Source organism: Gymnoscopelus braueri (assembly GCF_963280865.1).
Source record: "Gymnoscopelus braueri genome assembly, chromosome: 5".
Lineage (NCBI taxonomy): Eukaryota > Metazoa > Chordata > Actinopteri > Myctophiformes > Myctophidae > Gymnoscopelus > Gymnoscopelus braueri.
In genome coordinates this window covers 34,574,705-34,598,535 of record NC_137606.1, presented here as the reverse complement: position 1 = coordinate 34,598,535, position 23,831 = coordinate 34,574,705, and the positions used below count along the sequence as shown (strand labels likewise).

The following is a 23,831-nucleotide window of genomic DNA, read 5'->3' as shown; positions in this document are numbered from 1 at the left end:
TGTGTGTGTGTGTGTGTGTGTGTGTGTGTGTGTGTGTGTGTGTGTGTGTGTGTGTGTGTGTGTGCATGCGTGCATGCATGCGTGCGTGCATGCTCATGCCGTCTGTTAATTAACAGCAGTAATTAAGAGGGAGGTGAGTAAATGATGGAGTACAGGGAACATCTGTTCCAGGCAGGAGAAGTGGAACACAGTGGGGAGAGAGAGAGAGAGAGAGAGAGAGAGAGAGAGAGAGAGAGAGAGAGAGAGAGAGAGAGAGAGAGAGAGACAGACAGACAGACAGACAGACAGACAGACAGACAGACAGACAGACACACACACAGTGGAAAAAGAAGAGAGAGAGTGAAAGATCATACACACTGAGCTGTCTCTTTGAGCCTCTGAGTGAAGACTGCTGAACAGGAGAATGTGTGACTTCAATAGTAACTATGTCCATCTGAACTTTGAAAGGATTTTTTAAAAACTGCTGGCTGCAGTCTTGATAGTTAAAAACGCTTTGTGATGGTTATAATTTTAGTGTGGCTCAGTTGGCATTAAAACGTTCCCAATATGAGCTCAAGAAAAATGGCATTTAAAGAATAGGTCTGGTGCTACAAGCATGGTCGATCTTGCCAAAGCAAATATAGCTCATATCTGTAAGTCGTGAAACAGCATCGTTGTCCAAAAAACTGTCCCAGAGCCGTACTGTTGCTTTTTATCACCATACTGTAATCCATCATTGCGATTAACTTGGGAATTGTAATTTTTCCTGGAACAACTTTATTAAGTGACGGCAAATGTTTTATGTCCACATGCACATTGGCTTATTTACATTCTGAAAGCTTTTAGATATGAGCTACAATGAGCTTGGAATTTATGTATTGTAGGGTATGTTGACAATGAGAAAAATGTGGCCAGCCTTATCCTTTAAAAAGTAAAAAACAAGAATGACACTGTCATATTATACCAGTTTGTGCCAAGCTAAAACCTTTGAAAAGTACTGTCATAACTCTTGCATCTTAAACATTACCAAAATATATATAAATTAAACTCAAGAGTTAACCAATTTAGACCTGGAACCCCATTACGTAACTATACCTTTCAAGCCGGGTACCCCTTTTGGGGTTCTTGTTGCTATGTACAGTATATAGCAACATATATATTGTTTTAATTTCGAATAAATATTTGAAGTTTTTCAGAAAACTAAGGTCAGGAGTTTTTAGAATCGTCCTCAGGTCTATTAACTCTTTGCCTGCCACCGTCAGATTCTGCCAAGGCGCAGCCTGCCACTGACGAGAATGTTTTCCGTTTTCTATATCTATATATCTATATATCTATATATCTATCTATCTATCTATCTATCTATCTATCTATCTATCTATCTCTATCTCTATCTATCTATCTCTATATCTATATCTATATCTATATCTATATCTATATATATAGGAGGGTATATATATTATACATATATACCCTCCTACTAGCGCAGCGACAGACCAGCTTGCTCCACAAGCTCGTAAAACAAAAGAAAGAAAGAAAGAAAGAAAGAAAGTCTTCCCATGGTGCCACATATAGTTACAAGCACCCAGTGATAAGAGTATGGCTGCAACTAATGAACAAAAATCTTCATAATTAATTAATACTTGATTAATAGTTTTCTTTTAATTATGATATGAAAACAGCTTTAAACATCAGGCATGCAAACAGCCCAGAGGTAAAAAAGGTGACAACATGTTGTTTTCTTTCGGGTCAGGTGTCACACAATTGCCCTATTTGGGTTCAAAAAGGTGACTGTAGCTGAAAAGTGACACTTTTGCATGTCTGAAACATAATTATGTTCACCCAGCAGTCAAAAACATAACTTGTAATTATATAATATGGACCAAAGACAAGCATTCACATTTTAATGAAATATGGCACATATTAGACATATTTTGCAGAATAAACCAGTCATTTGATTACTGCAATTTTATAAACATAAGTAACCTTCTGATTCTCAGAAGGCCTAGTCTCTATCCACTCAGGTATGACTGTTAACAGCATACAGTACTACACTGAATATTAACATTTTGGATGGCACAAAATATTTCCAGATGGGGGTCCACGGCCAAATACAATTTGGGGGTCCTTGATATTAGTGAAAAAGTTTGAGAACCACTGTTATAGAACATTCTCTCAATGGGTATACAGTACATGTTCACAGTGTTTCTAATGATAAAGTTGTGGTTAAACCTCCTGCTCTTTGCATGACACTGTACGACTCTTGCCCACTCACCGACGGAGGAGCCACAAAGACAATACCCCAGCCTTGAAACGATCTTTCAGAAGAAAATCTGAAGACAATATCCAGTATGCATTCACATTGTCTGACCTTGAATCACCCTTCACTGTGTTGCACAAAAAGCTATCACACAAGAGCCAGGGCTAATGACACAGAACAAGACAAGCCTGAGATTAGTCTGTCTGTTTGAAATGAAATTGAACACTGTGTCATACTGAACAGACAGTCCTTTTTTCTCCCTCTTCCTGTTTCTTCCCTTTTGCTCTGTGACGACGACACCTGGCTAATCATTGTTTCAGGGACGGTGTGAATGCAAATTGGCGGAGGGTCGTCTGAACGCAGAACGGGTCTGTCGGAGGTCAAGAGACAAGAGCATGTAAAGTCTGTCTTCAGACAGATGAGATTACAGCGTCGAGTAGAGAATACAAAATAGGACGTGCGGGCCAGGGGAGGAAACATGGAAGGAAAGTTGCAGCAAATGAGATGAGCAAAGTTTAAACAAGGTAAAAGAATACCAGCGCACTAGCTCTCGTTTAAATGGGGGGGAGCGGATTTATTATAGATAACGAAAACCGTGTGAACATTTAAGATAAGGAGATTATATCCATATACAGGGGATATTGATTGGGAGCAATTAAAAACAATTACAGCCTACACAACCTCTGTCAAACATCTGATTCATTTAACCTCATCTACACGGAATTTAACATGAAATACTCCACATTCCCTATGATTAGCAGGGTAAAATACTAAACTTCTTAAGTGACGACACATCCACACACTTTACGGATTTGCACTTATCTCATTTTAACATTCACCTCGCCTATTGCTATTTCATTATCGCCTCAATCCCTGCATGCCTGTCAGAAAATTGGTTTTATGCAACACGCCTGAATGAGGGAGAGAAATTGCAATGGAGGAAGAAAAAACAGAAAGGAATGATGAGCAAGTAAGGTGAAGGTGTAAATGAGAAATATACTTAGGTGCAGTGCAGTGTATGTATGTACGCATTGATATATACATACAGGTGTGTGTGTGTGTGTGTATACATATATATATATATATATATATATATATATATACACACACACACACACACACACACACACACACACACACACACACACACACACACACACACACACACACACACACACACACACACACACACACACAGTATATATAATTTGTGCTTGTGTTTGAAATGATGCTCAAAATAATAAATTGCATGGAGGGAAATAAAGAAATACAATATTTTTTTCTTCCCTTGGGGAGCTGTGTGCAGACATCCCATTCTGGTAAAGCAATATGAGAGGAAAGTGAGAAACATTGAGATGGCGTGATAACACTGAGACGTCTGTTCAAGGATTTCCACCAGCCTGCGGATGTAGAGATAATAATAACACATTCACTGCCACGAATCAAATTCAAAGTAAGCCGAGTGCTGATAATTGTCTTTCCAAATGACTATTTCTGTCTCTGGTGGCGGATTCAATGTGATCTTAAGATGGAGTTGAGGAATAGGAGGCAGAGGCACCTTTCTCATCTTCAGCGTTTGAGCTAAAGCAAACTCTTTCTGAAGAACAGAGCAAGTGGAGGGGATTCGCAGATTAGAAGCTCTTCGCTCTGAAGCAGTTAGCCGGCGCCAAACTGTACAGCATATTCATCAGTGTGCTCACATAACACACGTGAGTCTTCTACTTCACTTATATTATTTTGTCATTTAGGGAGTCTGATGGGGAGAGAGTGCAGGAATGACTCAGGTGACACGGGTGCTGAGCCAGATTCAAACTTGGCACCACTAAGGTTCAACTGGGTTTACCTGCAGGTTCAACTTTAGATTCAAACACCTTTATTAATAATTGCAGGTGGGTGGAAATTGATCACACAAATTCATAAAAGTACTGTACCTCAAATTATTGGCTAAATTAGCACAGTTCCCAAATTATTCTCTGGTCTAAATGTGCACTCGAGTGAACGTCTGTGATATTTATAACTTTCACCATGTTTTACAAATGGGGGAGGGTGACTAGTAAATGCTGGCACATGGCTGAATACATTATTATCAGACCCATTGAAGAGGGTGGTGTGACACTCATATAGGGCAGCAGTGGCCCACGAGGTAGAGAGGCTGCTTGGGAATCGGGAAGGTCCCCGGTTTAATCCCCGGCTCCCCCTTCCGGCATCTAAGTGTCCTTGTACAAGACACTGAACCCCTAACTGCTCCAGATGAGCGGGTTGGTACCTTGCATGGTTTCCTCTGCTGTTGGTTAGTGAATTGAATGCACATTGTAAAGCGCTTTAGATAAATGCGCTATATAAATGCGCTATATAAATGCGCTATATAAATGCACCATTTACATAGATTTTCCATTGTAAAAAAAGAGAATGCCAAGTAATGCGACATGGTGCAACCAATGGTTCCAAACACTGTATAGATTCAGTGTTGAACCAAATTAATTTTCAGTGTTTCTGAGGTATCCTCACTGTTAAGATGATGAAATGACGTATTAATGGACCGCTAATCAATTTAGTAGATAGTTTATGCAGCCAGCTTTAGTTCATATTAAATAAGAACTAAAGGTCAGGTTGCTTCGGCTGACTTGGGCCAACCACTATCTTTTGAGAGGCTATACATCCAAGATCCTTAATGTCTTACTGTACCTCCGTGCTGTTTACATTTCTGACTAATGAAGTATGCAATCAATCAATTCTGGGGCCCCTTTCTGGGGCCGATTGATAGATCCAAATGCTGCTCAGCCAACCATGGTGTAGCCTGAGTTATACTAAGTTGCACGCGCCGGTGTTGCACACCGGGCAGATTTGGGTCAATCAAATATAATTATTAATTAATATTGGATAAACCACAGGTGAAATTATACGGGAATTAAATTAATGACATCTATCTATAGGCCTATTATAGCTTTTAAAAAGCACAAACTCTACAAGCTCACAATGCGTTGCAGCATGACATGTTGTGAGCTTGTATATCCGCTGTTTTTGGTGCATGACACCAACATGCAACTGAGTATAACCTAGACAGGTCTCCGCGAGGTCAGGTAGGTTATTGTGGGCCAGCAATGTTTGGAATTCGCCAATCAGGATGGAATATGAAAAATCGGACGGATCCGTCTTGATCACTTGACTATAGAGATAACGTGTACCGATTTGCGTGATGTTTGGACAAATTTGTAGGAGTAATAAAAAATGTTCCTCCTGGTGGTGCTGGCGGAGACAATCAGTACAATATTAACACTGCATCAATTGATGCAAGATGGCCACCAGGGCGGCCCCAACACATCCGTGTTCTTGCTGGCAATTCAGCAAAGCGAAGAAAGTACAAAGATCATTTGGTCGTCACCGTCATCATAAAAACTTTGGTTGTTTTAAGTGTGACTCAGTGCTCCGTTGTGTTTCTAGGAGGTCAGTAGGGCTGCCATATCTACCGTTACCTCTCTTCAAGTTCACGTCAATGAAGTGTTGACACGAGACCACTCTAATTGATTGAACAACTCCTGGTAGAAAGGAGCCTGAGGGCAGCTTTATTAACATCACCCTATCGATTCAGTCAGAATTTCTGACACAGATGCGCTTTGTAGACTCTTCTTCTTTCATTTCCTTTGTTTCTCCCTCTCTCTTCCTGTTTAGTATTCTGTTTCTACCTCACATTATTGCAGCCCTATTACTCATTCTGTCACCGACATGCCGGGCACGACTCTTCACATCTCTAATTTCTAGTGTTTGATACATGTGGGACCTATGTTCTATGTTTCCTAATGGGGGCAGAGGTAGAGGCAGAGAGAAGAGGGGAAAGTTTCTGACATGTCAAGTGAATACATTTAAATAAAGCAAAAATGTGTAGGTATGAATGAATGTGAATGTGAATGCCTCCACTGAACTTGAGTTTGTAGTGGAGAATGTATGTCTGTATGAGTCCCATGATGACTGTTACATAACGAGGAGTACTTAGAGTAAGGATACTTTACTCAAAGTACAGAGTAGAGTATATGTTTGGAGTAAACGTTCAAAGTATGATTGTGTGTCTGTTATTCCACACCGTCACCATGTTGAGTAAAAGTTAAGAACATAACAGAATGGCCTAACAATTCTGAGAATTGCGTGCATGCGTGCGTGCGTGCGTGCGTGCGTGCGTGCGTGCGTGCGTGCGTGCGTGCGTGCGTGCGTGCGTGCGTGCGTGTGACTGCACCCTATGAATTGTGCTGTGAAACAGTGCATGTGTTTGTGTGTATGCTTGAAGGTCTAAGTTTTGCAATACAAATGTATGCTTTCTTCTACTTCTTACAAAGAAGTGTTTTATGTGTTTGGATATATTTGTATTGCCGTTATTTATTCCCTATATCCCTCCCCACCCCCGTGTGGAAGGCATATCCACACATCTCCCCACAGACACTCTAACATGCGCATCTGCGCGCAAACATTCACACTCACAAACACACACTAATTCATTCACTCCTCACTAAATAATTCACACATATTGTAAAAGGGCCGCAATGCAAAATAAACCATTGGCTTTATTGCGTTTGATCCTTTTGGTGGGCTAATGTATGTATTTTTTATATTATGTAACATTGTCAATAAAAATGACAAAATCGAATGTGTGAGAGTGTGCACACGCGAGTGCGTGTCTGCACATCTGAATCATGCCATGAAAGAGTGTGTGTACGAGTGTGTGCTGTCAGTTCTGAATTGTCCTTGTGTGTGCATGTGTGCGTACTGTACATGTGCAGCACATCTGTGTGAGTATTGCCATTAAAGTGTGCGTGTGTGCGTGCACGTCTAAATTGTGCTGTGAAAGTTATGTCTGTCTTTATTTCTCCATAGGCTATCTGAACCTTGCACATGCCTGTGTACAGTATTTGCATCTGAGTGTATGTGAATGTGAGTGTGTGTGTGTGTGTGTGTGTGTGTGTGTGTGTGTGTGTGTGTGTGTGTGTGTGTGTGTGTGTGTGTGTGTGTGTGTGTGTGTGTGTGCACGCATGTGCATGCCGTGCATACATGCGTGCGTGCGTGCGTGTGTGCGTGTGTGTGTGTATGTGTACAGTATGTCTTGAAGAAGGGTAAATCAAAGGCTGATGTGCAGGGCTGCATGGAGCTGATAGCTGACCCATCAAGCAAAGCTCACCTGAACCAGAACCCCCCCCCCCACACACACACACACACCACCACCACCACCACCACCACCACCACCAGAGAGGATTTCAGAAGTGCAGTGCTGCACTCAGCTGCACAGCTAAAAAACCTGCCTCAGCCACAAACGCAAACCTCAAATCCTCAGCCCACAATAGCCTATACTACAAAAGACAGAGCTGAGAGCAGAGAGGCCAGGGATGGCGGAGAGGGGCAGACTTCTTTTCCTCCACTCTCCACTCTCCCGCCAGTCAGTCAATCTAGCTCTGCCCTTGCCTGGTGTCAGCCATAATGGTAAAATGAATTGGCCCGGCGTGGCCATGACTTTTCTCAAAATACAGTCCGACTCTGGAGGAATTCTGTCTGTCTGAAGAGGTGAGACAGATGGATGGACAGTGGGAAGGCAGCCAGCTAATGTACCACACAGACTAGCTAGTCCATCATTCTAACCATAACATATTATCAGATCAACTCCCATGACTGTAAACTAAACTACACTACACTACACTACACTACACTACACTACACTACACTACACTACACTACACTACACTACACTACACTAAAATATTAACAACAAACTAAACTAAACTATAAACACAAGGAGAGGAGAGGAGAGGAGAGGAGAGGAGAGGAAAATACTAGACTACACTAAACCAAAGTAAAGCAAAGTAAAGTAAATGAAAGGAAAGGAACACTAAACAGAATGATTATGATGGCACGTATATGATAAACTGCCAAAATGTTCCAGCACACAGCATTTAAAAACAGAAAAAGCATTACGGTGAGAAAAACTGCTGAGAACAACCGCAATCAGTGTCTGTTTTTTTTTTTTAAACATTGCCCAGGTGCGCCATGGCAGCAGCAATTACAGCGAGACGACAGAGAGGCGACTCCCCAGCCGACGTATTAAGTGCATCTCCGTGTTTGCGTGCTCCCCTGGTGCGATGTTAACAGAGTTCATGGACAAAGTCCATGTGGAATCCTCTAATTGAACTCTTCTAAGGCCTTCATGGCATTGTGAAGGCTAAAGTGCAGTCAAACAGCGAATGGAGGAGAAAAACATGGCCAAGAAGGAAAACACAATAACGTTGCCTTGGCAATGAATCTCCTGCCCTCCCTCCCTCTCTGTCACACAGTTTGGTTCTTATTTGGTTAATATTTAGTATTTTTCCCTTCATAAACTCCCAATGCAGGGAAGTACTGAAAAAGGACATATCATATTCCAAGCAGGGGAGTGCAGAATGGTCAAAAGATTATTTCCTGGCCCAAGGAGGAAAGGATGATAAAGGAGACTGAGATGGAGTGAGAGAGATAGAGATGGGAGAGGAGAGAGGGTGGGGGTACAGAATGAGATGCAAAAAATGTACGTGTGCGTGCGTGCGTGCGTGCGTGCGTGCGTGCGTGCGTGCGTGCGTGCGTGCGTGCGTGCGTGCGTGCGTGCGTGCGTGCGTGCGTGCGTGCGTGCGTGCGTGCGTACGTGCGTACGTGCGTGCGTGCGTGCGTGCGTGCGTGCGTGCGTGCGTGCGTGCGTGCGTGCGTGCGTGCGTGCGTGCGTGCGTGCGTGCGTGCGTGCGTGCGTGCGTTCGTGCGTGCGGTGTTAAAAACAGAACAAGCATGTTTGAACAGCGCTGCTTGTGTTTCCGTTAGCCAGCAGATGCAAAAAGAAAATCAGTGTCTGGACAAAGACAACACAAGACAATGAGATCTATGGGGATTATAGACGCTTCATAGAGTTGGAGGTGAGGACATCAAAGAAAAAGCACATCTCATTGGCCACCCCAAATCACAGCACACCAAACACATTTAAAAGCCCTGACTGGATGGTACCCCAGAAGAGTAGGGTCCTGGGCCCTTTCACACCACAGCATCATCTGAACTGACTGATAGCCCTGACTGCTCAGAATCTGGCCTGACCATTGGTACACTGTACAATATGCAGTGTATGGCTTGATCATGGACAGAATCAGCTGTTTATTCATGCAGTGTAAAGCTGGCTTAAGAGAGACAGACACAGAGAGAGACAGACACAGAAAACACAAAAAGACCAGTGATTTGGAGAGACAAACAGACAGACAGACAGAGGGGGTAGTGAGAGGAGAGGACCGGTTGTTGCATTGAATACGGCTGTCTACAGAGCTGTTTGACTTCTGTTCAGTGAGCCACCACTTGCTGCCTCAGTGTAAACATCAGAGTCACACGAGAGAAACAGAGGCAGCTTATTTTCGGATGAGAGCGAGATAGGTCCGGATCGGCTTGGATCAGTCTCCGGTATGCGCACCACAAGACTTTTAATATATACGCCACAGGTTATAAAACGATTCAGCCACGCTTGTCTGCAACACACATTCACACATGAGTGCTTACACACGCACTCACACACATTTTAGTTATATACTGTGCTTTCAAATGACCTTGAAGTGCTTCGACAGGAAACGGGCACGGGTGTAAAACCAAAACGGAGGACATGTGAAAGCGTGGATCCACTCGGTCTTTGAGGGTTCTCATGCAGCAGTCCTGTGGTAGTGGGGTGGGGGTGGGGTGTGTGTGTGTGTGTGTGTGTGTGTGTGTGTGTGTGTGTGTGTGTGTGTGTGTGTGTGTGTGTGTGTGTGTGTGTGGGGGGGGGGTTATACCATCTACCCGCATACAATATCCTTTCCAACGGCCAATGACATCCCACCAAGATCTCACTATCTAATCAACCTCTCCCCCGTTCTAATCCTCAGGTACGATCTATTGCCTCCAATTTCCTCCCGTCGGGAAGGCAATCACAAAGGGCAGGACATTTTAATGGTTATTTTGGAGAATGGGCTGTGGGCCACAGGGGCTCATTATGAGAATCTCTTATTACATTGTTGTCTTTGACTGATTTGAAGTATGCTATGATGGCAAAAGGACATGGAATGGGAGCAGTAGAATGGAGGATGAAGGCTGCTCTATTCATGCAGTTTTGCTGCAGATTAATTAAAACGACCTTCCTAAAATATAAATATTAAACAGTGGCAGAAATGGAAAGACAATGTTAACAAAGGTGATCATCAGTATCAGTGTTTATTGTGGCTACAACTGTAAAAACAAATATGACACACTGGTGGGCAGCCGGCTCACCTGGAAAGATCATATAAATAAGGATAGTAGTCTTGAACGATGTATAATGACTTTCTTTTTTCCCTGTGTTTGTGTGTTTGTGTGTGTGTGTGTGTGTGTGTGTGTGTGTGTGTGTGTGTGTGTGTGTGTGTGTGTGTGTGTGTGTGTGTGTGTGTGTGTGTGTGTGTGTGTGTGTGTGTGTGTGTGTTTTTATGCTTTATGGTGGTTTGTTACGGTTCGGGCCGCTACACAGCCCTCACTTCTAGTAGCCTGGCCCGCACATCGGAGACAGAGACAGTAGAGATACGCGGATGGGCTTTTTCCTCACCCTAATCCGCGTGTACACGTTCACTATCTGTCATCCAACCGCATTAATTATATTCCTATTTATAGAGCCGCACCGACCGCACCGCAGGGATGCACATGGGATTCTATATGGATACATACGTACTTGTACAAACAATGTCACTCACCACTGTCGCGATCACCGATGTAATGACTGTATACAATACATATCCATGGTAACAACAAGCCCCCCGTATTCCATCACATCTCAACTTTTCATAAGACATCCAGTCGTCGGCAGGGTTAACAACTTCACTAAATCACTCGCACGACAAAGTGTTATTTCTTCCTTCTTTTTTTATTTTGTTTTAAATTCTCCGTTTAAGTTTCTCTGTCGCTAGACAAATCCACAGAGCGGCAATGCTAGAACACAGCTGCAACATAGCAGATAAAACGATAATATACCAAACTCCGCCCGCGCCCCTTTAAGGCGTTTATATTATTAGAGATAAAAACAACTTCAAAATATGAATACAAATACATTTCCAAAAAATAGATAAATAAGGCTATATAGTCTTTCCTGTAGCTTGCCGTGTTCGAACCCTACCCAAGTCTCTTTGTGGCATTTCATACCCTCTCTCTCTCCCGCCCCTCCAGCCTCTGTGCTCTGTCTACGCAAATAAAGGAGAATAATATTTATTTAGGAAAGGAAAATAATATTAAAATATGACTAGTGATTTTGCTCTCTGCAAGTAGCTCCTCCATAACATCTCTGTGTTTCGACTAGATCACAGATTAATGCAGAAATGTACAATATACAAAGGATTTGACAAGCTCAAGTTGAATCGTTACAGCCCTGGGCTCTTTGAAGAATTGCATTTCCTGGTATATATTACAGTAACTGCTACCAGTACAGGGAAGAAAAACAAACAGTGAAAAAAAAAAGTCAGTAAGATCCTTCAGTGTTATCATGTTATCCTTTTCCCATTCAACTGGATGCTCTGCTGTATCAAATAGAATATGTCCTGCATTGTAACACTAAGGTGATGCTATAGCTGATGCTTGCTGAACCTACAGTTTCGTCAAAGTGCTACAGTGCAATTAACCCATTAATACCTGGAACGCATCTGTGTCACTTTAGATGTCTTTGGCTATTCAAAAATAGCAGATATACAAGCTCATAGCGCGGCACCGAGTGCCGCGCTATGAACTTGTAGATCTGCTATTTTTGAAAAATCGTGAAAAAAAAATGTTTTGATTTTTTTCCAAAAACTGTTAGGATTTAGATTTTTTTTAAAGAATCGCCTCAGGTCTTAAAGGGTTAACTCTTTGAAGGAGACTCGAGTCAGCGCCACAACCCCCACCCCCCGCCCTTGACACTACACAAAGTAATGAATGAGCCAAAGGGTGAAGACATGCATGTTTATGGTAATGGACCTCATACATAATGTACCAATCGCAGGCAGCCTAGGTTGAATTAATTATGCCCTGTTTCAGAGTAACCTGCCTTGGTGCGTCAGTCATGTCTTGTTTCATGCCTCTTCTGTCATTTCACATGCATGGATTTATTATGTGACAAAAAGTTACATCTATGAACCTAGACACACAAACATGGATCGGAACGTTAAACGCCGTACTGTAGCATGCACCATCCACCCCAAATACAGCTGCACGTGCTTATTTTTACGAGCGACCCAACAAGTAAAGCTGTAATTTGTGAGACCTTGAGACGTTGCACCGTGAAAAATGCCCAGAAGCAATTGGGCGAGCGCTCTCACAGGAAATGAATGCTACCTATTCCTCTCGCAGACTGTCACAGTGGTGACAAATGCCTTGTAATCAATCTCTGCCATCTATCCAGACAGAGACTGAAGATAGAACTGTGCTTTATTGAACTGAGGTGGAGTCTGGCTCAGCTGCAGCAGTTGAGTATATTGATTGATCAGTCGATATCCCGCACTATCCGTGGCATTAGAGCGCTCCGTAAAGATCCTGTCCCACTGGGTCCTGTGCTGACTGGTGTTTAAACCGGCCTTTGCCTGCTCTCACCGAGACCCCTTTGGGGAGATTACTGATTAGCCTCGGCTCTCATCTCTACTACGTTCAGTTGGGGATTCATCCGTTGGTTATTATGTGCTGGAGCTCACTGGGAACCCCACTCATTAAAACGCCTTGGCAAGAACGCGGTCAGAGTCACCCCAATCCACAAGCTTCTCAGCTTAGACCTATATCAATGCACACTATTGATTTTGGCTTCTGTGCCTGTTGTATCGCACGGAGATCACTGTAGAGTGTTTCCATTCTAATCAAAGGAGACTCTCGCTGTCCAAATGCTTGGTTTAGTACCTGGTTAGGACATCTGGTTGCAGACCCACACATAAACTACGTGGATCTGGGATGATGTTACCTCTTGTCTGTCTCCCCTCCCCTCTCATATGTCTATCTGAGATGAGTATTTCTAAAAAATATGGGATAAAGGGAGGACCAGAGCTGTGGTTCATAGAGCTGTTGTAAAGGTCCTCATCTTCACACTGACAGGACCTATATAACCTTTTTATGTCAAGGACCCCCAAATTGATGTATTTGTCCACAGACTCCCAATAGAAAATATTTTGTGCCAGGGACCCCAAAAGAAAAGATTTGTGTTTTTCATCACAATCATTCTGATTTTATAAGTTAAGTTATATATAAGTTTTTCATGATGTTCTGAAAATAGCAGTTCTGCAAGCTCACAACATGCTGCATTGCGATGCTTTGTGAGTTTGCAGATTTGCTATTTTCAAATAGCCAAATTATAAAACAGGGTTCAAGTGATTACATGGATTTTGATGCTATATTAACACATTTTGCTGGGGACCCACTCAAACCCACTCAAGGACCCTTGTGATCCCCGGATAAGACTTTGAGAATCATTGTGAGTGACCTACTGTATATAACCTTCTAATCAGTAGCGGTGCCCTGCAGAACTCCATCAGTGACCGCGCTGTCATTATGAAACCGCTTATAATCAATAGGCTGTTGCCATGACCACCACCGCTGCAGGGACCTGCCTGAACAACAAGTGTTCATTAGGAAACTCGCACAGTCTTAACACATAGTCATACATATTCATCTTCATAATACAAAAGGTCAACAGAGGCTTATCTGACACTGAATTTTACATGGAGACAAATTCACCCATTATGTACTGTAGGTGAAACACAATACCTGAAATCCTCAAATAAGTATAAACAGCAACATATTTTAGATGGAGAAAAACCATAGATAAACTAGAAAATGTGCTCCTCGGAGCACAGGTCTCCGCCAGGCGAGGTGGTAAAAGAAAGTACTGTTCCTGATTGATCCTGTCTTACCTATTTATATTACATATTGTGATGTCACGTGAAGCTTGACCAATGTTAGCTGTGAGCGGACGGACACACACACGGACAGCCTTCGGCCTGGCGGAGACAATAAATATATATAAAATATACTGTATAATACAGTATACTGTATGAAGAAATGTTATGTTTCAGATTATACAGAAAATGCTAAACTTTTGTGAGAAAATGTCAAAATGTCAGAATATACAATATCTAAAGTGAAATATTTAGTTAGCTAGCTAGTACAAAATACTGTATGTCACTCAAAAAAATAGATTTGAAGATCTTGGGATCCACATGGGAACGATGTGGCTCAAATGAGGATCACAGACTTGGCTCAGATCTGGATCTCTGACTTCATGTGGCCAAAGGTCTCAGGTCCAGTCTGAGGAAGAGCTTTGTGCTCGAAACGTCACAGATTTATTGGTGCAATAAAGCATCGGTCGCATTGGAGCACTCAGTGTGCGAGTGTTTATTCATTTATTCTTCTATACTGTTCGTCGCTCAGCAGCACCTGCCCAAACTTGGGTTGGGGATGTACATGTCGGTTCTCTCTTTTCAAGGTCTCAGCCTAATCAGAAACTGACTGATTTTCATTATAAAATATAAGTTAAATATTTAAAAAAGTACAAAGGATACGTAGGCCTAAGTGAAAAATGGTGGATGTGGAAATTAATACTTTTACTCTCAAAATACAATTTCAGGCCATCTTTAAACTGTAACACTTATGGCTATTTCATTTTGCTTGAGTGACAGCTGATGATCCAATCATGGGCAAGAAGAATTTAAATCCTGCCTGTGCAGTCCCATTTAAACGGGACAGGTGACAAGTCAAGCTGGGAAAGGTTGAAATCTTTCACAGTTGGAATCAGTGCCCAAGCGTGCTGATACATTTATTGTGGAAAAGGATTCGTACACGCGATTTTCATGGCACAGCACGGCACAGCCCTGTAGTAGAAAAAGGCCATTGGAGTAGTGTGAACGGGGAGCTGATGTTATGCAGACTCCATGTTGCCACAAGGTCTTATTATGTCGTAAGATAAGGGTTGTGACCGTGAGCTCCTTCTCATATCTTCTAAGCGTGGCCAGGCGAGAGAGAGGTGATTGAAGAAGGCTCACCTCAGGACAAGACTCTCTCTCTCCTCTTCTGCCAGAGGCAATTTTCACATACAGTATACTATCCTCATTCATATATGCATTCTGCACATTAGACCTGCAAGTCCTCCTATGTACAGTACAGTATCAATTGTGAATTCATTAAGGCATCAGGACTGGGCTCCTTCAGTAGCTTGTGATCCATGTTTCCCTACCAGAGCTATTTGATATGGGTTGTAATCATCACATTTCCAAGGATAATGTTTCTGGTGTGGGATTCTGCAGCAGTTCAGGATGTGTACAGATTGCGCAGGTAAGAGATTCTGACTGGTGGGTGTGAGCCAAATGTTGACTGTGGAATAATCTGCTCCTCTCTTTAACAAAATCCTGCATCAGGGAAAGAAATTTAGCTTATCTCGTATAAAAAGAAAGAGAGAAAGATAAAAGATGACCAAATCGGGCCGCCAAGATTCCACTGAAGCCGACAAAGACCTTTGAAGTAGATTAATGAATATGATTTCTAGATAAGACAAATTAGAATCCCGCGCTGTTTAAGCGTAACGGCACCGATTGACCCTCCAGCTCCATCAAACATCTTTGATGCGTGTCCGACATTAGCCCAATTCCACATTTGTTTAGCCCGTCCATCTGGGGACGCTCAACTCCTTTAATTTAGTTAAGAGAAGCTGAGAGGACGTTTTCGTCAGGGGATGCTTAAGGAGGTCCGTAAACAAAACAAAGGCTGAAGACAGATAATCCATAAGCAATTAATTAACGTCTACAAACCCGGCTGCAGCCATACATCGCAGTCACTTTGAATAATGAACGCAAATGGGAGATGAGGAGAGGCCAGGAGGGACGGAGAGACAACTGGATCTTAGTATTTAAACTCAGGTACTGCACATAACAGGTTTAAGGTAGTCTCTCCTTTCCTCTCCTCTCCTCTCCTTTCAATCCAGTCTTCTCTCCTTTCCTCTCCTTTCTAGTCCAGGCTTGTCTCCTTCTCCCCCTCCACCCCTCTCTTGCCTCTAGTCCAGTCTCCTCTCCTTCTCTCCTCTCCTCCCCCTTTGTCTCCTTCTCCTTTCTGCACCCCTCTCTTGCCTCTGGTCCAGTCGCCTCTTCTCTGTCGTGGAGACAGGAAGCAGCTGGGACGCATCATTGAAGATGATTTGCACCACATATTCATTTTTTACCCTAAATTTATTAGGCCAGGCATCTGGAAGGTCAGCCGGGTAATGGCCGTTGTATATTTTATGAGCAGCAGGAAGCAAAGCTCTGGGAGTTAATCATGTGGATGGGAGGGGAGGCGTTCAGGTAGAAGGCAAAGGCGCTGCTTAAATCACTGCGTCAGCCTCCTCCCAAAAGGTCAGACGCCTCGCAACCACACTCAATATATGAATGGGTAGAGGCTCTAATCATCAGAAGTACCTTCTCATTGTCTGTATTTCACCACAGACACAATTGTGTAGGTGACATTGGGGACCTGTGATCGCTACGTGTTCACGTGTGTACACCTGTCACAAGGAGCATGAGAACTATATAATCAGAGCCTCCCACCAATCTCATACTGGGAAGAGCAACTGAAGAGGGTCATCTTTAGACATCAACAGCCCCTTTAGAATCAAGCCTAGGGATGTTTATAAGAGTGTCAACAGCTGGATGATTGTTGACTTAAGCTGTCTGAGATGTGGGGACAGATAATCATCTAAATACAATGCAAACTTTCTCATTGACCTTTTAATCCAAATCCAATTTATCTTCTCAACATAACTCGAAGAAAACAGTAAGCTGGCTTCCTGGAATAAGTCGGGCTAAAAGCGTATTTTATGTTGACAGGAGGTTTATCTGCAAAATATTTCTGCTTAAATCCTTTTGATAAAATACAGTACACTCACGATTTAGAGGAAACAGGGTGCAACAAAACCTAATCTAATCTGTCTACCATTAAAATGCTAATTGTAAACAGCTACCTGTCAGCAAACTGAAGTCACGCTGTGTTTTTAACAATCTAAACAACAGTGCTAGCGATTTGGACAAAAAAGGGCACAGAAGAATTCTGTCCAAAAGCAAGTTTGGAGAACAGGTAAATCACATCTTTATCGTACATAGAAACCAAGCAAGCAAAGGTCAGGATCACACTATTGATTTAAGTGTCAGCGCATTACCCTGCAGAGAAGTAAATCCATTAAAATGCCTAAATAGCATGTCCATTCCATAAAATATTTAGTTTTTATGGTCATGGGGGACTTTTGACATGCCTGATTTACTAGTGAACAGCATGAAGGAGGGGGAGCGGCTCTTTTATTTTGTTGAATTTATCTTTAAGCATTTGAACATTTTAGCCCCGCTAATGACAGCTCAACTGCTGAGTCTGTGGTTCTCCCTAATTTTAGAATAACTGTGTACATCAATAACCTTAGAAAAGTAATAGATATTTGCCTAGAACATTGTTTGCAATTTTGTGAACTACAGTACACACATTTTAATATGTGATACTCTCTCCTCCACTCTGAGCCACTTGATGCATGATGATGTTTTATTCTGAAACTTGAACAGCTACTCTCCCTATTGTTTTAGAACAATAATAGTAATCAAATGTAACAAAAGATGTTTTGTCATGAGTCATCTCTAGCCAGACCTCTATCTCAGAACTCATTGTGAATGGGAATAGGTGGAACACTGAACTGAAGGTGAAAAGAAACTCCCTGAGCATCCCTGAGATTATACTGTACACGTTTACATCTTATTCTTTTAGTTCTCCTCTAAAGTGTGCAGCCCGGGATGACCATCTATTTGCTGCACTGGGTCACATTTTACATCATCTGCTCTTGGTGGTCTTCTTAAGCTGCCATAGATTTGTTGCAACAAATGCACCTCCCGCAGTTTGCTTTTGGGAGAAGTTTAGTGTCTTATTCCATGACACTGTGGAAAATATCGATACGACATTGCTCTGCTCTGGTAATGAACAGTGGTCATTTGACTGGCCATACTTAAATCTACCTGCAACAAACCCACTGACAATATGTTCAGCCTATTTCAACCCATCTCACCACTGCGCTGCGGGTACACTGCCCTTCTCCCATCCCAAAAATACCAAAAGTCCATCACCATGGCCCCTCCCCACCTGCACTTGGCACTTCACTGCACTTCATACCGGTTCACCTGTATCCCAAAATAACGCCTTTAGTTTTGCTACAGTATATAAGCAGCAACAATAGCAGAAAAGACAGGAAAGAGATTGTAGCGAAGGCGGACTGTTATTTTAACTCTGAGAGTTCAACCCTCCGGATTTGGCTCTGTGAGAGACAGACAGTTTCTTACCTGGATCTCCACTCCGTAGCCCATGTAGACAGTGATAGTGTATGTGCAGTCCAATGTAGAGTAGAAACCAGAGGTAGCCTGTGGGGGGGCCTCTATGTAGCCTTCTGGTCCAGTCAGGTTGAATTGGCAGGGAACTGGCAGAGTAAACACATGGGACATGGGAAACAATTATAACATGACCTGTAACACAATGTCACTGTGTCAAATCCTTCCATTCTGTATTGTCAAAAGGAGCTTTGCTAACACTCATATAAAACCTGCCAATCTATGTTTGTGAATTAATTATGCAGACACACGCTCAACAATAAGCATGCACACACACGTACGTACTGCATGTTTTTGTACACGCATATGCATGCATGAATCAGCTGCATGCGCATACATATTTATACACGTGTGCATGTAAAGACACGCACGCACGCCCCCCCCCCCCCACACACACACACACACATAAATACATTTTATACACACATTGCACATACTGTACATTCACACACAAACTAATTGTGTTTGAAGGTTTTCCAGCTACCGTCTGGGCTGTAGGCTCTGTGGGGGACAGATGGGGACAGACTATTCTGCGGTTGCTTTGAGGTCACTCTGCTCCGCCTCCTTTATACCCCCCCCCCCCCCCCCCCCCGCCCGTTTGGTGTAAAAAAAAGTAAACTTTCGTCAGACCGCTTCCTCATAAAGAATACCCTCTCTGTCCCCTTGACACCTCCCCTTAGGGAGTGTCCACTTCAACATCATTACTGCACCCCAATGTTGTCATTCACCCTGCATCTCTGTGTGTCTGTATGAGCTTCTATATGTCCCTCGGAGATGTTTTGTCTGGCTTGCTGACGCATTGAATGGCATTATCAATGACACAAATGTCACAGTGTGATGGAACCCCTCATGGACGAGATAAATTAATCAAAGTCCTTCCTTCAGTGGCCTCGTTGTCCTTGAAGAGCCTCTGTACATTACACAGGCCAATCTAAATAGTGATGCTCATCTCCGTCAATCTCAGTTAATAACTAATTGTCTGAGGGTCTCATGTCGCAGTTCCTTACTTCCCCTCTTGATTGAGGGGAAGTGGCGCAATAATACTATTGTAATTCATTTCAGTCCTGTGGCTGTTTTGTTTTGCGTGAGATGCAAATAGAGAGGGTATTAGTTGAGTGTGCAACGCTGCAATCGAAAGAGGAAAATGCTTTATGACAATGAATTGTAATAATGAGAGTTCTGATATGAGAGCCATCTGGGAAAAAAGATGAGTTGTAGCAGGAAGCTTTATTATAATATTCAATAACTGTGTTCATTTCAGCCTTCTTGGAATTATCATTTTATTAGCAATTACAAGAATATTACCCAGTGATAGTAGTAAGCATTAAACATTGGGCTGTGAATATTTTTTCTGTGGTGGTGCGTGCGAGTAGCCTGGTAAACCCTCCCTCCGGAAATCTAATTTCTATTTGATTCCTGGAGTGAGTCTGGCATGAACCGCCTCTCTGCAATATTGGCTGTATATGCCAAACGGACGCGCCTATCAGCGTCGTCGCACATCGTTCTGTGATTGACAGCGACAGTTGGCCAATCAGGTGGCGAGTTCGAGTGAGCCCAAAACACGAACGGCAGCCATCTTTTTCTGTGGGCAGTTTTCTCCGCTATTTTTTTACTTCAAAAAGCTCTCTAACTTCTATTTTGAGGCACGGAATTTACTTATAAGATATCGTTTGGATAGAATGTAGTTGTTTAACTTCATATATGTGGTCAATTAATCATGACAAAGCCTATTTAAAAAAAAAAAAATAGAGAACCGGTAGGGGCGGGCAGTGACACCATTGTACCCGAAAAAGGCAACCCATTTTGGGTATGGCTGTCTCAAAAGTCCCGTCGCGTCACATTAAGATTGGTGAACTGCTGATTGGCTGAAGGGGAAAAATTATCATTGGCTGAAGGGGTTGTCAGTCAACGGTATTACTCCCGCCCAACTCCAGCACAGCCAATATTGCAGACAGGCGGATCAGGCCAGACTCACTCCTGAAATGAAATGGAATTGAGATTTCCGGAGGGAGGGTTTACCAGGCTAGCGTGCGAGTACATGCCTGAGTGCGTGCCTGAGTGCATGCATGCATGGGCAGGGTTTGTGACTTCCTGCATTGCTTTCTGTGAAACATTCTGGGTTAACAGCTGGACCCAGGTGAATGTCCTACAGATGTCCTTTAAGGGTGTCTTCCTACCTGGGCTCTGCATGGTAGTGATGGTGGTGGTAGTGGTGATGGTGGTGGTGGTCGTCTCCTCGTCCACAGATGTAGCCAACAACGTGCCTTCATGAGCCAGGGAGGCGTCATGGTCCAGCGAGGGTCGGTCTGGCCTTGCTGCATCTCTTTCCACTACAGTGGTAACAGCTGAGGGGGAAACGGCGGACCTCTCCGGGTGCTTCTGCCCCACAGTGGTGGCTGGGTTGGGGGTGTTGGAGCGAGGATCAGGCACCAACGTGTGCGTGACAGGAGTGGTTAGCATGTCTGCATTTTCACCTCTCTCATTGTGTCCGTCATGCCTCACCGATGTTCCCCTTTCTCCACCAAGTTGAGTCTTGGATGACGGGACAGAAAAGGCATCGGAGGGACCGGACACAGTCGGATGAGCGTCCAGCCCCCTGCTGTCTTCGAAGTAGTGCGGCATACCAAGCGAGGCGAGGGGGGACTGATGAGGTGGAGGGTTCCTGTACAGAGGACGATGGTTGGGGATGTTGAGGGGTGGAGCGGTGGTGACCAGTGGGAGCCTCCGGCCACTGTCCTGTGTGGTGGGGTACAGGCTGACCCCGCTCCGTGCAGGGCTCCCCGGGGTCATGGAGAGGCCTGGGCCGTCCTCAGAGGCAGATGCTGCGGGGAGACAAATAAAAGGCTTATCGGAGAGATAATAAACACAAGATCTCCAGTTATTATGAAAGAATAGATCCCTGCATCTCCATGTTTAGTCGGTCGGTCGCATGATAGTGGGTACTCAACCAACCTGGGCACCAACCTCGGTGCTGGGTACTCTGGCAACGGGTACAACGGGTATTGCATAAACGGGTATTCCTAACGTGCATCGTTCCCGACTTGCATCGTTCCCGAGTAGTCCAGTGCCCATTTATATAAATAATTTGTTGATTGTTATATCTAATGTTATTGTCTCCGCCAGAGGTGGAGAGTATGTTTTCGTTCTGTCCCGCTGTGTGTCCCCCCCCCTAGCCAAGCTAACATTGGTCAAGCTTCACGTGACACGTGACAATATGTTGTCACCAATGCTTTTGATTGGCTAGCGAGACGCATGACGAAATAAAATCCTATAAATAGGTGTGTCACTTCAAAAACTTTTTGAAGTGAGGTAAGACAGGATCAATCAGTCTTGATTGGAACAGTACCTTCCAGTACAAATCACCCGTCCGTGCGTGTGTGTGTGTGTCCCTCTGAGAACACCTAACATACGTGGTCAAGTTTCACGTGACATCACAATATGTAATATAAATATATAAATAGCTTAGACAGGAACAGTACTATCCAGTACAAACAGAGATCACAGCTGAGATCACACAATGAAACTAACTCCCATTACGCAAGCTGAAGAAGCAGCAAATCATCGTCTGAAACCTGATGAAGAAGCAAAGGCGCAGAAGCTAAGAAACGGAGACAAAGAACACTAAACAGAGACAAAGAATCCCTAAATGACAAAAAACGAAGACGAGACACAAATGCTGACAACATGACACAGCAAAGATTGCTACAATCTCTGGAAGAAAAAGTACAAGAGTCTGTAAAGAACATCGAAAGGAAAAGAAGAACATTCCCAGAAAACTATGGTTAAAGATAGGGTAAGTGATTTCATTTGATTAAAATAGCACAGGTCTGCTGGCGGAGACTTGTGCTCCGAGGAGCACATTTTCTAGTTAGTACTGTGATCATGGGTACCAACCAACCTGGGCACTCTAACAATGGGTACAGCGAATACTCTGACAACAGGTATTGCATAACCAGGTGGGGCACGCATTCCCAACTTGCATCGTTCCCCGACTTGCGTGGTCCCTGAGTAGTCTGTGTACTATATAACAGCATGCAGTGAGATTCAGGTCTCATTCAATCCCTGTTTTTGTATGTGTAATGACATAAAACATTACAATTTCATAAACGCAGTATCAGTTTGAAACCAAACATGTGACTTGTTCATCTGGAGATTATAAAATGTACAAGATAACTGGACCATCATCCGGAGGCACTGTTTCCATCTTAACCAATTCATTGCTATACAGCAAAGATTAGTAAGGCAGTACAAACTATTCTCTTGCTTCTGGATGGGAGATCGGAGCAGAGCAGGCACTCACGAGCACAGACCAAACCTTGCAAGAGCGTAGCAATAAAAGCCTTCAAATCACACACATTTATTTTTTTAGTGCCTCCCCGTGCTGAGAAGTGACGCACCGACAATGCTGTACTGCGAGCCAATTGCTGGACTGAAAAGGCTCTTTTGGAAACCCAGCACAGCACAACCTAAACGTTTCTCATAAATTGCTCACTTCAACAGCCTCTTCCCTCCCCCTCATACCATAATGAGGCTTAATATTCAGTCCAGAGCAGATTTGATGAGCCAATATAATTCGCCTAGCGTGGAGAACACTTCTCCCCTCCCAACTGCACCTGCAAGATCTAATCTGAGGCCCCTTCAGAAGGCTGTCATCCGCCGAGGGAAGTCTTATGTTTCTTTAACAATGCTTCATTTCCGCCCTAATAGCTCCCCTCTCCGCCAGCTAATAGCAATCTGCTTCAAACAATCAGGGCTTATTGTTGCAGCGCCACTTTCCGCCCAGCACCTCTCCTCTCAAACAGAGAAATGGCTCAGCGCTTTCATAGGCATCAGACACATCGGTTGCAGAATCTACAAAGGGGAGACGATGCAGTATCTCAAACCAAACAGAACTGACTGACTGACTGTATCTTTCCCCCGGTGCTATGAGATGTCAGAAATTTAATGTACATATCTAATCTAGACTGAGCAGGGTGAGGCTTGTAAAGGCCCGACTCTCTTGGCTCGGATTAAATCAGATCTGTGCTCAACGTGTCAGTCATACCGAAACATGCTAGATGCTGCCCTGGGGAGACAGGTAGTCAGTAAAAGCTCTGAAAATACAATATACATCTTGGGTTCGATCAGTGCCTCCCAAGACAGCTAACGTCTGACTCATTAAGGATTTTTACAGTTCTGCTATTCATGTACTGTAGGCCACAATCCATTTTATCATGGTTCAAAATGTGTGG

The 23,831-nt window shown here is 43.4% G+C and overlaps 2 protein-coding genes across 2 annotated transcripts in view; both read right to left on the bottom strand.

Moving 5' to 3' along the window:
- The window catches only part of LOC308085498 (seizure protein 6 homolog), an 89,039-nt gene extending 68,117 nt beyond the window's left edge, over positions 1-20,922 (bottom strand). The window contains exons 1-2 of the mRNA XM_080428677.1: positions 20,778-20,922; positions 18,556-18,689 (exon numbers count right to left, since the gene is read on the bottom strand). Of these exons, the coding sequence (XP_080284803.1) occupies positions 18,556-18,689; positions 20,778-20,790 (147 nt within the window). The 5' untranslated portion in view covers positions 20,791-20,922. The remainder of the gene's footprint in view (positions 1-18,555; positions 18,690-20,777) is intronic.
- Positions 20,885-23,831, bottom strand: part of LOC308085879 (uncharacterized protein) — a gene marked incomplete at its 3' end in the record, with an annotated part of 46,836 nt that continues 43,889 nt past the window's right edge. The window contains exons 2-3 of the mRNA XM_080429194.1: positions 21,075-21,422; positions 20,885-20,979 (exon numbers count right to left, since the gene is read on the bottom strand). Of these exons, the coding sequence (XP_080285320.1) occupies positions 20,885-20,979; positions 21,075-21,422 (443 nt within the window). The remainder of the gene's footprint in view (positions 20,980-21,074; positions 21,423-23,831) is intronic.